The sequence below is a fragment of the Erigeron canadensis genome, chromosome 7 (assembly GCF_010389155.1).
Source record: "Erigeron canadensis isolate Cc75 chromosome 7, C_canadensis_v1, whole genome shotgun sequence".
NCBI lineage: Eukaryota > Viridiplantae > Streptophyta > Magnoliopsida > Asterales > Asteraceae > Erigeron > Erigeron canadensis.
In genome coordinates this window covers 9,123,971-9,140,370 of record NC_057767.1, presented here as the reverse complement: position 1 = coordinate 9,140,370, position 16,400 = coordinate 9,123,971, and the positions used below count along the sequence as shown (strand labels likewise).

Genomic DNA, 16,400 nt, shown 5'->3' with positions numbered 1-16,400 from the left:
TCATATTTTAGCCTGAAAATTGGGTTAGGCAACAAAAGTAAACCCACCTTTTAGACTGCTACGCGAAAAGACCACCGGGTTGGATTTAAAAGAAGCACTATGAAATTCAAAATTTTCACCCAATGGCATAAGATGTCAATATGGAATGTGTTGAAGACTTGTAGCTAGTATCTGCTACATGACAAAATTAGAATGCGTAGGGTCGGGTTAAACCAGCAATTCCAATTTCTAAAGGTCTACAATAAAGAATCGTATGTTAAATGTAATCCGAAATACTATCATGTCAAAATACTAGTATTATTTGGTAAGGAGATTTTGCAGTTTGTACGCATTAAAAACTTATTTTTTGTACTTTTTTTTTCAACAAATTTATTTAACAGACCAGAAAGTTTGCTTATGATTACGGATTCACAGGGCCTAATTGATACTGTAAAAGGTTATACGACTTCCTTCACCTTCCCCCAATTGTTCTTAGGTGCCGGACAAAGGTACGAGTAATATGCTCCTTGCAAGTTGCAACCAAGAGAAAACAAGTAGCTAAGCAATGAAAGGAGAAGAGAAGATAAAAACAGTTCATACATGGTAAAAGATTGGTGAGTATGTTATGCTAATCAAAACTAGCCTCACACAAATGATGAAAATGAGCAAGTGAACGACTCTCCTGCGGTTTTTCATATTCAATTTTCAAAAGTTGCACTATTACATTTGCTTCTTATAGCCTTTAAAGGACAGCGTATCCATGGGCAGTACATCATACAACTTCTCCTAATAAGCCACTAAGAATGACAAATACAAACTAGGCAAGAACCTTTGAAGAGGATGAATCGACCATATGTAGGTGTTAAAGGCCGCGGGTTTCTTGAATATTCATTGTTGAATGTTTGACAGTATCCCATTCAGCGGTGGCAGGTAAACACCCTCCAAGACAATATACTTTGCCTATTGAAAATTGAACGAATCTTTTTAATAACTGCAGCAGCAAAGCGTAGATTTTTGCGGGAGATAGCTGACATAGAAAGCATAATTAACAGACACGTGGTGCATACTGAGATGGCAAAACTAAGGGACGGTGAAAGAATAACATAACTGCCCGTGATGAATGCAACTGCCATTGATATCATAGCAATTAGAGCAAGCAAATAGTAAAACCAAAGCATGTAATTAAATCCTTTCTTTTCATCCTCGTCGGCTTCATCAAAAGTGATAGCATAGACTTGTAACCTGATATATCCAAATAAAACACAGCAAGAACAAGAAAAGGCTAAAGCATTTGAAACAACAAATGCTTTGTATGCTGCTTTCTTTAGTAAAATAGGCATGCCTTGCTCGGATCCTTCGTTACCATCAAAACCACCCGGTACTGTAAAAGCGGCTGCAAAAGTTGCTGTTGCTATGAGAGTCACCAGTAAAACAACACTGTCTGCTAACCTATAGAACAGTTGTTTTTTTGATTCTTTTTCATTGTGGACATGATTCTGTTTTGAAACGCGGGGTAGTTCTCTTGGTTGTGGGTCTTCGGTTGTATGTTTCATTACACTTGCTGTGAAGGCCTGCTTATAAATACATTCTTCTCTAAGTTAGAAAAAGAAATATTTGGTTTTTGAAAGCTTAAACTAAAATAAGAACTACCTAGATAAACTTTAGAAACTAAATGTCATAGTTTGACTTTTGGAGTCTTTCTTTATCAACTTTGACGGTAATTATTTTTGTTTGTGTTATATAATACTCGATGTAAAATATATGAATGAATTGAGCTTTAAATGTATTTTCAGTGATATAATTTTTATCGAGTATTATATGATACAAACATACATATTTACGGTCAAAGTTGACACAAAAAGACTCCAAAATCCAAACAAGAACATATAAATTGGAACAGAGGATAAACTACCTAGGTGGACAACAAGAAAAGGTTATGGAGGAAGACATAGATAACTGTGACCAACTAAAAGGAGTGATTTTCGCATAATAAATTAACCTCTTTTGAGGCTTAACCGAGATAATAAGAAAAGAATGTACCTCGATCAGTTTCTCACTTTTTTCGACTGAATGTGTCATGTTTAGAGGCGTCAGGTTGTCATTGTTCCGGATATGAATGTTGACTCTATCATTGACTACCAGTTCCTCCATCTGAAGAATCTCAAGGTCAGAAGCCATATATAAATGAACAGGAGTGTTCCCATTGATATCTCTCTGATTACTTAAACTTGTGGCTAATGATTCACATGTTAAGATCCATATAACCGCGTTTACTTTCTTATTTTCAATAGCAACATGAAGAATATTCCTTCCTTTGGAATCAGTTAGCTCTGAGGATCCAGGACATTTGGACATAAGTTCTTCCATAAGATGACAATGGCCTCTACTAGCTGCAATGTGAATTGCTGAAGTATTTGTGTCATCTCCCGTTGTCATTTGATACCCAGTATCGGGGTCTGCCAAGAGAAGCTCTTTTGTTGTATGTGATTTATTATGATAAACAGCATAATGCAATGGTGTCCAACCATGCTTGTCGTGGATCCTTGGTAAATCGATATTTTCTTGTAGCAAGTCTTTAGTATATCCTGACACACCAATACGCAATAAACTGTTAACTTAAAGGGAAGTAGATATATCATAATGAGTCTTACTTATGACAAATTAAGTATACTTCACAAGTCAAAATCAAAACATAAAAATAAATAAACAAAACCAGTTATCTAAATTACTTGGTTCATTTTCGATGATTGCTGCAGCATGTAATGCTGTTTCCCCATTCGGTCCATCAAAAGTGTTTACTCTGCATTTATCTAGTAGTAGTCTAAAAATATCATAATAGTTTCGTTCCACGGCAAGGTAAATTGCGCTTTCATGGGAACTGTTGATGTGATTTGCAAGTTGGGGCAGTTCTTTCACCAACCAAAATACTACTGCAGCATGATGGTTCTCAATAGCGACATGTAGCGCAGTGTGTTTATCTATGCTTCTTGTTGCGAGTTCTTGCATTTCATCATGCTTCACATAATTAATCAAAGTTTCAAGAATATCTATGTGCCCTTCCCTTGCAGCTATATAAAGCGGTGTCTCTCCTTCAGAATTCTGATGGTAAACCAGAGTCGGGCAAATTTGGAGAGTTCTTTTTGCATTCGTTACGTCTCCAAACCTAGCTAAAAGGTGGAGAATAGTATTTCTTTTTGGAGTCAATTCAAGCATACCTTTATCCAACTTGTTCAATGACAATGTCATTTTATTTTCATGTGACTTAGGGTACGAGCTTGAAGTCATTGCACACTCCGTGTAGATGACTGGTTCAATAAAGCACAAAAGCATACATGTCAAACCAACAGGTCAAAAACTATAACAGCACAATGTTAAACTATGAAAATGCTTGGACATCTGTAAACCGGGTTGGCTAGTTAGCATAAAAAAATACTTAGAATCCAATCAAAAATATTGTCAGATACTCATAACCAACAAGAATACAAATTTAACCTAAAAATGACATAAAAAAGTAATAATTAAACAACAAACAATACTTCTTTAATATAAATATAAATACCTGTTAAAACGTAGCTACTAGTATTTGTTTATTTTCACTTTTTAGAAAAACTATATAAACCCGGGTCAACTCTGTTTTGGTCACCAGGCCAACTAGTTTCAACCAGGATTCCGGCCAGTTTCCTTGAACGGGTCAAAGGCGAACTGGTGGTTCAACCGGCCGGGTTGACCCGAGTTTTAAAACATTGCATACACATCATATGCTGTTTCATCTTTGCAGGTTCAGCCATTTTCAGCAAGAATCTTTTTTTCTTTAGCATTTGGTTTCTCAAAGTTATTGTTTCTTTATGGTAGCCTTCAAAGAGTGTTCATATCCCTTTCTAGTTGTACAAATTATCATTTTTGGTTGGTTTTTAAGCAAAAGAATTAAAACAAAGGATTATAGGACATTAAATAAAACATCTGGACTATAAAGATTACCTTGATGTTTATCGACATCAATCAATATCGACGTTGATGTCAGTGGACGATCCACCTCTCGATTTCCTTTTCCTGCAGCAGCCTCCATTGCATCAAAAATGTATGAATCATATTTAGGGTGCCTTAATAGGGACAGTGAAGTCTTGCCCTTGTTATCCCTACAAGAAACTAACTGCTGCATGGATACACCACCCTTCAACAGCTCAACTACAACCCCATAATGATCACAGCCAGCTGCGACGTGCAAGGCAGTTCTGCCAAAAGAATCTCTGTAGCCCAAGAACTCGCTTGCACAATCTAAACTTTTTCTGGTTTGAAGATTTGTATTGGTTTGTTTTGCACATTGTATGAAACCCCAAACTATATCTGCATACCCCAGACTTGATGCAGTCATAAGTGGTGTCTCTTCACCAAAGCTTTTTGTCAGCAAACATTTTTGATATATATCTTTTAGTGTTTGAACTAGAGTAGCATTTAATGGGACTACCCTTGAAAAACATAGACTTTGTCCTGCTTGTAGACTAGACCTGGCCTCGTTGTCCATAGAGGACGGTCGTTTTTCTGACTCTCTTACACCAACGCGACAGCCATCATTAAAATCATCAGATATCATCAAAGTTTACGAAAATATACAAATCATCTGTCTCGAGTCTCAACGCATTGTTCAGATACTATTACTAATATATACAAGCAAAAGTTAATCTACAAGCCTTAATTTTCAAAGTTTAGTTTAAAATTCTAACTAATTAAGATGCTGTGACAATTAAAAATAAGTTTCTCCCACCCACCTCAATTATTAAATACAATACAAATATTTAAAGACCATTTGAACTCCAAAGTTCAACGGAAAAATTCTTAAAAATTATTGTACATTGTTTTCTAACTAAAGTTGTAGTAGTGTCCAATATTTAAGCTCATATGCATTGGGTCGGTGGCCCATTAGTAAGGTACTTGTACCTTGAGGTTTCCCACCCGTATAATATGATAATTTGTCGTTCAAAAAAAAAAATAAATAAACATTCTCAGTTAGATGGCTACAACAAAGCATCTTTAATTCTTATTATACTTAGAGTGAGTTGCCAATTATTTATCAAACCTCCCCAAATAAGCCCAGTTACAATATAACCATAAACGTATACAAAGTGGGTTAGTTTGTGTTACAATAATAAGCATGTTTATTATGCATCTTAAAATCTCTCTACTAAACAAATTACATGAATATATTAATCATATTGGGAGAAATTAAATAAGAGTTCTCAACCTTAATTATTAGAACAAAGAAAAAAACATCAAGAAATAGTTTGTAACTCATCCTTGTATCATTTTAGACCGATTAGGATACTTCAAATGCAGTTTAATATGATGTGGTACAACAAGATCAGTATCGTGATCATCATTTTGTGTCAAAACAGCTCTTCCACGTACGAAAGCAAAAGAGCCCGTACCCCCAACAACAGTTAGTTCATCTTTCCGCTCATTTCCTAAGTTTTTGGCTTGAATACTAACACTACCCGCGTATTCATGTGTATCAAAAGTAAGATAAATAATGTTGAACCCCGAGCGTGCAAATTGTTCAACCGGGATAATGAAGCCTTGAGCTTTGCCAATGACGCGTGAAGTATTCTTGGGCCCTTCAGTTAAAACACGATGAAAAATTAACGCGCCGGCATCTTGTGGTGCCACATTGTGTGTATTTGGCACAGTTGTGGTTTGTGGTTTTTGAATGTATAAAGATAAAGCTAGTCTTGAAGAGGATTTTCTATGAGGTAATGGTGAAATGGTAGCTAGAAGTATAACTACAGATATTGCTAGGATTACAGAAACACAAAATATTAAGTTGTTAGAAAGCATAATTCAAGATTTATGATGATAATTCATGGCTTGTTTGAGGATTTTATAAAGACCCTTTAAGTTTTTGGCCACCTAAATCACTTTTGATACCAAATCCACCCACATATTTTTACATATATACACAAACTCCAAATATACACATGTGGGACAATACTTTATTGTACTAACTATTTAACACAAAAGAAAACGTTATAGTATTAACGGGACATATTGGCAATTTAATATCAAGAAGATTGTCCAAGTTTGTAACACTACTATTTTATAATGTAGTAAACCGATCTTAAAAGACTTTTTATTGGCTTGTTCAAAACATTTTCGGTATATGGCTAAATTGCAAAACGAAGTGGAATGGCTTGAATAATCAAAAGTTAATGGGTACGACTGAGCTTGATGGGCTAGAGTATGATGGGCTACACATTGCATTACAATAGTAAGAGCTTCATGGGCTAATTTTCTATCGGATGATAATCTGTATATCTATTTTTTTTTATTCGAATATATTGTTCCAGTTGTTGGATTATTAATGCATTTGCAATTTATAATTTCTGAGAAGAGGGGCCTCGTGTCTCTTGTTTTGAGATGTTTCGTTTTAAAATCAAATTTACAAATCTTTTATCTATGTCTACATAGTGTGGGCAAAAACCGCGTTTGACCCAATCAAACATAAACTCGAAACCCAAACCAGTTTTTGGTCACAAAGACCAGAACCGGGTTTGATCCAACCTGAATCAGTTTGGACCCGGTTTTTTTTTTCCAAAATAGATGGGGGTTGGCTGGCTTTTTCTAAGGTTTTTGTCAAAACTGAACCCAATCCTGTCTGAAGACCCGAGATTCAAACCGGGTTTTCCAAAACACAGACCGGTTTTGGTCAAATCCGGGTTTGACTAGGTTTGGTTTCGGGTTTATCTCGGGTTCGATTTTGAGTTTGGGTTTTTTACTCACTTATTTATGTGTAATCACGACCTTTTTGTTCTAACTATGAATTTATACAAGGATGGATCTAGCCTCTCATAGATCTAAATCAAGTTTTTTAAATGAGGCCTTAATACGATTACCAAATGACCAAAGTTCTGTTTTTTAATTTATTCGTTAAAGTTTAATTATAAACGGTAATTAAAACAGTAATTAACCCTTTTTAGGACGCGTTTGGTTCATAAAATGTTCTTAGAAAAAATGGAATCTGTTAAAGGAACGGAATTTGATGGAATGTTTTTCACTTTTTGAAGATTTAACTCATTTAAGTGACAGAAGGAATGGGAATCCTTCCCCCCATCCCCATAGAATGGAGATTCCATTAAATGATGTAGTGTTTACAGTCCAACGAAAGGATATTCCTTCGTCATTGAACAACCAAACGCACTAAAGAATGAAATTCAATTCTAACTACATCAGATTCCATCATAATCTGCGAACCAAACGCGACTTAAAGTTTTCACAAAAACTCATTGACATTAGTGGATAATGATTGATTATACTATAGTTAACCAAGCTTCATTAATTATTATAATTCTCATTCCTTACCGCCAAATGGAACGTCTATCTATCTATATTCCTTTATAAAAATTATTACAACCCTCATATTTAGAAATAGTTACACAATAGTTACAAACGGAATTACTAAACTACCCTTAATAAACACCCTTTATGGAAGGAAAGTGATTTTCGTACCACTAGTTTTGATTAATGTACCACAATGTACATATTGTATAACTGACTGTACTAGTCAGTAATATACAGTTGTGGTACATCAATCAAAATAAATGGTACAAATATCATTTCCCTTTATGGAAAGAGTTTTTATAAAATAACAAATTTGCCATTAATGAATTAATTTACATTCTAAATCTTTATTTTAATAATTAACACTTTAAGCCCTTATCTTCTAAAAAAATTTCACTATCACAATTACATCAACCTATACCACTTGACACCACCACCACCACCAATATTACCATCACCGACCTCACTAGCCCGCCTTTCCCACCGCCGCCGCATTGCGCGGGTACCATGCTCGTACTCCTTTATAAAAATCACCCCTATTTTTAGAAATAATTACACAATAGTTACATACAGAATTACTAAATTAGCTTTATTATAAACCCACTATGGAAAGAGTTTTTATAAAATAATAAATTTGCCCTTAATGAATTAATTTACATTTTAAATATTTATTTTAATAATTAACACTTTAAGCCCCAATCTTCTAACAAAATTTCATTATCACAATTACATCAACCTACACCACTTGAAAACGCCACCACCACCAATGGTACCATCACCTACACCTATAGACCGCCTTCTCCTCCACCACCGCCGCCGCATTACGCGGGTACCATGCTCGTACTCCTTTATAAAATTTATGACACTCCCTATTAGAAATAGTTACAAAATTGTTACATGCGGAATTACTAAATTACCCTTAATAAACACTCATTATGGAAAAAGTTTTTATAAATTACCAAGTTTGTTCTTAATGAATTAATTTACACTCTAAACCTTTATTTTAACAATTAATACTTTAATTTCTTATCTTCTAAAAAATTTTCACTATTATAATTACATCAACCTACACCACTTGATACCGTCACCGCACCAACAATACAATCACCAACACTATTAGACCACCTTCTCAACCACTGTCATCGCATTGCGCGATCCCATGTTATCTTAATCGAGTTTACGTTTAAGAGTTTCGTCGACTATACTTAATTAGTAAAAAGCACCCAAATAATCCATCCAAAAACATGTTTATAAAAAAATCTGTCATATAAAACTTGAACTTAGACAGATCCAAGCCCAAATGAGAGCTTACCAGTGGTCTTAATAAGTTATAAGTAGCAAACGGTTGGAGTCCCATTTCCGGTTCTCAAAATCAAATAACACCAGACACAAACAAACACACACAACTGTTGCAATTTTTGGAAATCCGATATGGATTTCAGTGATGATGATCAGGAGGAAGATTACTACAATAATGATGAAGATGAAGATTATTATGATGATGATAATGATGACGATCAAAACCCTCTAACCACTACTAATACTGATACCATTTCATCTTGCAAGGTAGTAATTACTAATTACGTTGGTGGTTAACCATATATATATATATACATTCTTTTTTAATTTTGCATGGTTATTTTTCATGTCACGGAAGGGGATTTGACTTTGGGCTAAAAATCAAGAGTCAAGATTTGAAAACATCATTGAATCTTAACCCTGATTTTTAATCCGGATGTCCATCCTTATGTGTGTGTGTGTGTGTGTGTTTGTATCTATAGTCCCTTATGCTTGAATGTATTATTAAATATTACGAGAACAATTACCCGCGCGTTGCGGCGGTAAAATGATAAGGGTGATAGGTCATAAAGTGTGATAGGTCATAGGAGGTTATATGTCATAGAGTGTCATAGCCAAATGCCTTAGTCGCACGGGCTCCACCTTCGGATTTAAAAATTCGTCGAAAGTATATCGAATGACATCTCTAATGAAGAGCATGAAATTTTAAGAACACCCATATAATTTTTATAATTTATCGATGTACGGTTTTTGAGATAAAAGATTTTGAAAGAATTAGAGGAATAAAATGATTTATAGAGGAGAGAGAAAGTTGTATGCATGATGTATGGTACATCATGCATTAATATGTGTATATTGTTGAAATTGAATGTTGAAAGTTGAAAAGTGGATTTACTTTATAATATAGTATAGATATAGATTATTTGAAGTAAATGATCGATTTTGATTTTTTGATCAACCGCATCTGGTTTACATGGATATACTTGAGAGGTGGTGCACAAGAGGTTTGGTGTTCGAACCTCCTAGTGAAAAGGTTCGGAATGTTCTGTCGCGTACATTTGAGTGAAAGACTCTCCCGGGTGAATGAGGAAAATCTACTCCGTTTACCCGTTGAGATTAGTATCATGTAATTTTTAGTAATTGAAAAGGCCATAATTTGAAAGTTCGTTTTTAAGTCTCATTAAAGCTTGAGACAACTTCGGGGCGGCAGGCCTTGACAGTATTTTGGGAATATAATAGTAAATCTACTGGTTATTATATGTTTTGCATGAGGTACCTGGATGTGGGATTATTGGATATGTTAACTCTTGTTTGAAGCTTTATTTAAATTATTATATCTGAATTTAATAAGGAAAATAGCCAATAGATTATCATGTATAATAAAATGTATGCAAGGACTTAAACGAATCTTAAATCTTTAGTCCGCCAGAGAATAGTTTCCGAATATAAAAAAGGAATTCCGGACACTAAACATGTATATATGGACTAGCTAGCTAGTCATCACCTGACAATTACATTGACAACCTATACAGGGAAGAAAACCCCTTATCCACAACTTGGAGCCGACTTGCACCCGTTAAACTCAACATCAACGTGTGGCGATTATTATGTGATCGCCTGCCAACTAGACTCAATCTCGTGTCCCGGTTGTAAAAACGACCTTTTGAATCTGCCCAACACCTATTTGTTACTTGTACTACTGCCACTTTCATTTGGTCTCTACTTCCAAACCGGTGGAATGTTCACTGCCCAACAGACGAATCTATCATCCTGGGCAGGCTCTCTGACCCTAAATGGGAATTCTGTACTCGTTTTAATTTGGCAGTTCGTACTTGCTAGCTGCTGGTGCATTTGGCAAAGCATAAATATTAAGTTTGTTTCCAAGGCACCTGCATGACCCCAGAAAAACTATCTGATGAAATAAGGGCACCATCTTTTACTTGGGCAACAATTAGAAGTAAATGGTGTATGCTCAATTGGTAGTGGGTGGGGGAATCTTTGCCACAAATAGCACAATGTCTTGGGTTCAAGCTCAAGCATCCCCATAGCCACAACCGTTGAGTGAGTCAGGTATGCCCCTCACATTATGGATAAGCAGCTGATTGTGGGCTGTTTTGGGTTGCCGGTTTTCAACCTTTTGCCACAAAATATAGATGTGTTCCTCTTACATGTAAAGATTCGCCTTGTAACTTTCTAGTAGCACCTTGCTATTGTTTGTTTAAATAAATATACGAATTGCCAAAGAAGAAAGTTAGTAATCACCAGTAATCAGTATTTGACTCAACATAGCCATAATTAGATGAAAACATTTTGTCGTTATTTTTAGGCTGAAGAAAGAAAACATAGTGATGGGTGGCTATATCGTTCTAACCACTAATGCTACTGATACCATTTCATCTTGCAAGGTAGTAATTACTAATTACGTTGGTGGTTAATCATATATATATATATACACACACACACACACACATACATTTTGTTTATTTTGCATGTTATTTTGATACAGTACGTATTGTGTGTGTGTGTGTGTGTGTATGTTTGTATGTATAGTTTCTTATATAGTTATATATGAATGTATAATTAAATATTGTTATATGAAGTAAATGATTGATTTTGATTTTTTGATCAATCGCTTCTGGTTTACTTGGATATAAATAAGAGGTGGTGCACAAGAGGTCTCGTGTTCGAACCTCCTAGTGAAAAGGTTCGGAAAGGTTCGGATACCCATTTTATGTTGCGTACATTTGAGTGAAAGACTCTCCCGGATGAATTAGGAAAGCATCGGGCCCAATTCTTTTTTAGTCATTAAGTGCTGAGTGTATTAAGTGACTGAATGTATAAATAATGTCCGTATGTATTAAGTAGAAAATAGGTAATTGATGGTTATTTTTGTTTATTAAGTCAAAAAAGAAACTTGAAATTTGACTAAATGTAATAAATTCTTAATTATTAAGTAAAAAAGAAACGATGCCGCATTTACCCGTTTAGATTAATATCATTTAATTTTTAGTAATTGAAAAGTTCATAGGTTGAAAGTTTATTTTAAGTCTCATGAAAGCTTGAGACACCACTGGACCTTGACAGTATTTTGGGAATATAATTGTAAATCTAATGGTTATTATATGTTCTGGATGAGGTACCCGGATGTGGGATTATTGGATATGATAAATCTTTTTTGAAGTTATATATAATGAAACCTAGGCAAGGACTTAAAACGAATCTCTAATCCGTCGGAGAATAGTTTCTGAATATAACAAAAGGAATTCCGAAAACTAAACGTGTATTTATGGACTAGCTGGTTAGTATTCACCTGATGATTACATTGACAACCTATACATGGAAGAAAACCCCTTAATTACCCACTACCTATATCAATGTGTGGCGATTATAATGTGATCGCCTACCAACTAGAATCAATCTAGTGTCCTGTTTGTTAAGAAGACCGCGAGTATGTCGAGCACCTTTATGTTACTTGTTCTGCTGCCACTTGCATCTGGTCCCTACTCGCAAACTGGTGGAGTGTTCAACGCCCAACAAACTGCTCCATCCTGGGTCGGTTGTCTGACCCTATATGGGAATTCTGTACTTCATTTTGATTTGGCAGTTATATTTGGATACTTTTGTAAAGAAGACCTCGAATTAAGCCATGATTTTTTCCCATTAATTGCTGATAGAAGAATATGATCATTCTTGTAGGGTAATTCTGTTTGGTATGATTGGGCCAGCGTCTATGGTCCAAAGTGCATTATAGTCAAGGTTGCTTCAAACTAAAATGCTGATGCGTATAGCATATAAATTTGCAGCAATTATTTTAATGCGCACATTCACGATAGTTAATGTTTATTCTGGCTCTAAAAATGCTCTTTTTTATTTAGTGTAGTTCAAATATATGGAAATGTATCTTAATAAGAAAACTCATGTAGTGTTCTACGTTCTGTTTTTATTGTCAATTTGTCAACATACTATTATCATTCAGCTATATCACACTGTATTATTTTATGGGGTTCTCACATATGTTTGTACCAACATTAATAAGTTAATAACAGACATTGCCCTCCTACAGTGATGAAGGTTATGATTGTTTTGGTTCATTGGTCTCTTACTTTTTGCTCGATAAATTCAATTCATGGCAAAAAGTTTAAGAACATGATCGTCTTTCCTTTTTGGTTCTGAGAGTGGTTCATTGATTGTACTATTGATAGTTAGCTTCCGTAAAGAATATACAACCGATCATCTTTGTATCTTTGATCATTTTTGTACACAACTTCACTGTTCGCTGTCATCATGAAAAAAAAGTTATGTAATGTCTCGCGCGATATCCCAGAGATACAATAACTCTGGTTTCTTTAAAACTATAGCAGGGATTTTTTTTTTTAATTCGTTTTCCATTTCATGCTATCCAATCTGCAGTAGATGTTTACAATCAATTCATTGATTTACGAACTATTCTTGGATAGTAATATAAATGAGTTACAAAGAATTTCAGTTACTATTTTATTGATAGATTTTTCAACAACAAAGTACTTTCTTTTTGGGCCATATGTTAAGCGTTGATCGCTATTCTGTGCATACTCTGCTATCTTCTTTTCTAAGCATACTCTTCTATCATCTATTTATCCATACCATTTACAGTTTTTATTTCTGTTTGGTGGATGTGCAGGTCATCACAAAAGGGAGTCTATTGGACGCACAGGTGAGCAATCATATTTCTGTCATATTACTGGCTAACATCTTTACAGGGTGTCTACGGTTTGTTTTTCTGTGATTTTATGCCCAATAAAATGGTTGGCTTCGGTTTATAGCTCACTGGAAATAAAGCTAGCACATATAAAATGCTCAACAGAAATTAGGCTCTTAAAATATTATTGACTCAGATGTGCTTCTTCAGATGAGCAGATCTATATTACAACTAGAAAACTTAAGGTTAAGCAAATTCATTGAATTGCAAAAACTTGTCAGTGTATTATCATTTCTAACTTTTTGGTTTTCTTTGCTGACCGATGAAGTTGGTTTTATGTTCAGAGAGAAGATCTACAGAAAGTGATGGAGTTGCTATCTCTTAAGGAACATCATGCACGTACCTTGCTTATTCATCATGGATGGGAGGTTGACAAAGTGTCTGATGTCTTCTTGAACAAGGGAAAAGAAGCACTCTATGCAGAAGCATCTTTAACGGTAGGACACAATGATGAGAATGTATCTTCATCACTTGAATTTTCAGAACCATTATGTAAAGTCTGCATGAAGGAAATTTCTGCCCGTGATATGATCACAATGAATTGCAACCATTGTTTTTGCAATACTTGTAAGTTATATCGTGTTATATACATTTGAACCTTTACTTTTACATAAAATCTTATTCTGTTTATATATTTCGTTTAAAGGTTGGACGGATTATTTTGTTGTGAAGATTAAAGAAGGTCACAGCAACCGCATCAATTGTATGGCTGAGAATTGTTATAAAGTTTGTGATGAAGAAAAGATTAGAATTTTAGTTAATAGGAAGGACCCTGATTTATCAGAAATATTTGATCAATTCCTGTTAAAATCTTATATTGAGGGTAACAAAAGGGTGAAATGGTGCCCTAGTGTTCCTCAATGTGGAAACGCCATTCGCATTGATGATGGTGATGAATACCGTGAGGTTGAATGTGCATGTGGTTTCCAATTCTGTTTTAGTTGCTCAGCAGAACCACATTCTCCTTGTTCATGTCGAATGTGGGAGCTTTGGAAAGAAAAGTGCAAGGAGCCTTCCCAAACTATTAGTTGGATTAGGCGATATTACAATCGTTTCGAAGCACATAAAGACTCTTCTACCGCTACCATCACGTTCAGGGAGCACCTGCAACGTAAATATTTGTATGATATAGATTCGACATATTTCATTTGGGTAATGAATGCAGCTGACATATTTTTTATGTCAAGAAGGATTCTTTCTAATTCATATCCATTCTCATACTACATGTTTGGTGATGAATTATTAAGTAATGAACTGAAGATTGAAGATAAAGAAACCAAACAGAACGAATTCAAGGACAAGCAAGAGCAACTTGAGTTGTATGTTGAAAAACTCTCTTATTTCTTGCATCAATTGTTTCATGATGATACCGAGGAACAGGTTAAGGAAACTAAAAATCAAATCATCAATCTTTCTCCGTTTATTGACCACCTATGCAAGAAACTGTAAGTAAACTTACTCGGGGCTTAATGATATAAGTACTTCTACGTTTGCTTTCAGTGATGTTTCTAAGTTAGGATGCCTAACTCATCATATATTTAGAAATTAGAAGTAGACTGTGACATTTTCGTTCAAAAGATATAATTTTCATCTTTATTGAGGAGTTTTCAAAGATATGTTTACAAACTGTATTAATTTCTATTCACCATGTTTCCGGTTTGGGATATATTGGATATTTTTTCACATCTTGGATCAAATAGTTTCCTATATAGGCTACAGATATATAGTTTCTTATTTCATATTTGTTTTTGTCGTATAGTGTACATTAGTTTCCTAGTTAATGTAGAATCCTTTTGGATCCCGGTTACTATTTTGCTTCTCATAAATATTATCTGATGGCGTTTTCTTTATTTTGATTTTGAGAATCTTTGTTATGTGAAGAGCATATTTCCTCTCAAGTATCTTCCACGTGTTAGTTGTCAGAGTGGCGGTAGTTCTAGATCTGTTGCGAAGGCCATTAACAAGGACAATGGCAATAGGACTCTTTTTGACGTGGTCAGAAAATGAAAGACATAACGGCGGTCCTATAAAATCTATCTGGTAGAATGAACGTTGCAAGAGTTACGTGTATATGGAATACACTTAATGACCTTAACCTTGGCCCAGCCCCAACCACAACCTGATCGAGTTTATGTAAACCGAGGCTGACTTTCCAAGACGACGAGGTTACTAAATTATTAAAGTCAATACCTAATCGTAAGGATTGACAACTCAACTGAAGACAAAATTCGTTCCACGTTTCTACCTTTTTGTCCCACGAAAAATGTAATATTTTCTTGTCAAAGATGTTACCACATTAGTTTGTGTTCATCAGATACCATCTTTACTGAAGGGTATTTTACATAACTTGCACATTGTAACAGAGTTTTTCGTGTGTATATGCAGGTATGAGTTCATTGACAACGAATTACTGCTTCAACATCAACATAGTACACATATGCACATTATAGCTCCTTACAGGTCGAATGGTCCAGAGAAGGCGGTAAAGTTTGCTAATTGACCATCATCATCAGTTAAGAAAGCTTCCCCAAACCTCGTGGTCAGCTAAATGGAGCTCATATTGCACCCTTCTTATATATAGTCTAAAGTTGGGAGTTTATAATAAAGCGTACTCAATAGAGTTGTCTTTTAAGAATTTTGAACCTTATTTCTTTTTCTAAACTTTGTGGTCAATACTTAGCACATGATGTTATACACATACGTGTGGTGTGTGCGGATTTTATAGCAAAGGCAACTTAGAAGGCCCGAAACTTAAAATGTTGGTCTTACAAACAAATCACAAAATAAAGTTTGGCAAATTGATGTGCGGTGGACCAATTATTATATGAAAATCGTTTTATTTACTTGCTAACGTTCTCTTCATTTTATTACCTTACTTACTCTATATATGGGTTGTAACAATTTCTTTGTAATCTATTTGTAAATTTGTCCTTAATTTTTTAGCCTGGCCTAAGTTTCTAAATATTGGTTTAATTATTTGTAAAAAAATGGAATGCCTAAACAGTAATTTTTTTAATTAAGTTAATTATTGTTTTATAATGTTATTGTATATTTT

General features: G+C 34.7%; 2 protein-coding genes across 2 annotated transcripts; one reads left to right on the top strand and one right to left on the bottom strand.

Annotated features, from left to right (window-relative positions):
* Nucleotides 1-5,265: 5,265 nt before the first annotated feature.
* Nucleotides 5,266-5,808, bottom strand: LOC122608918 (dirigent protein 11). The gene has a single exon (XM_043781989.1). The coding sequence runs from the start codon at nucleotides 5,806-5,808 to the stop codon at nucleotides 5,266-5,268; it is 543 nt and encodes a 180-aa protein (XP_043637924.1).
* A 2,802-nt stretch (nucleotides 5,809-8,610) lies between these two features.
* On the top strand, nucleotides 8,611-16,196 carry LOC122608364 (probable E3 ubiquitin-protein ligase ARI2). Its single transcript, XM_043781458.1, has 6 exons — nucleotides 8,611-8,874; nucleotides 13,268-13,300; nucleotides 13,630-13,912; nucleotides 13,992-14,790; nucleotides 15,227-15,610; nucleotides 15,731-16,196. Exons 1-5 carry the CDS (start codon nucleotides 8,740-8,742, stop codon nucleotides 15,387-15,389), a joined length of 1,413 nt encoding a protein of 470 aa, XP_043637393.1. The 5' UTR covers nucleotides 8,611-8,739; the 3' UTR covers nucleotides 15,390-15,610; nucleotides 15,731-16,196.
* The last annotated feature ends 204 nt before the right edge of the window (nucleotides 16,197-16,400 follow it).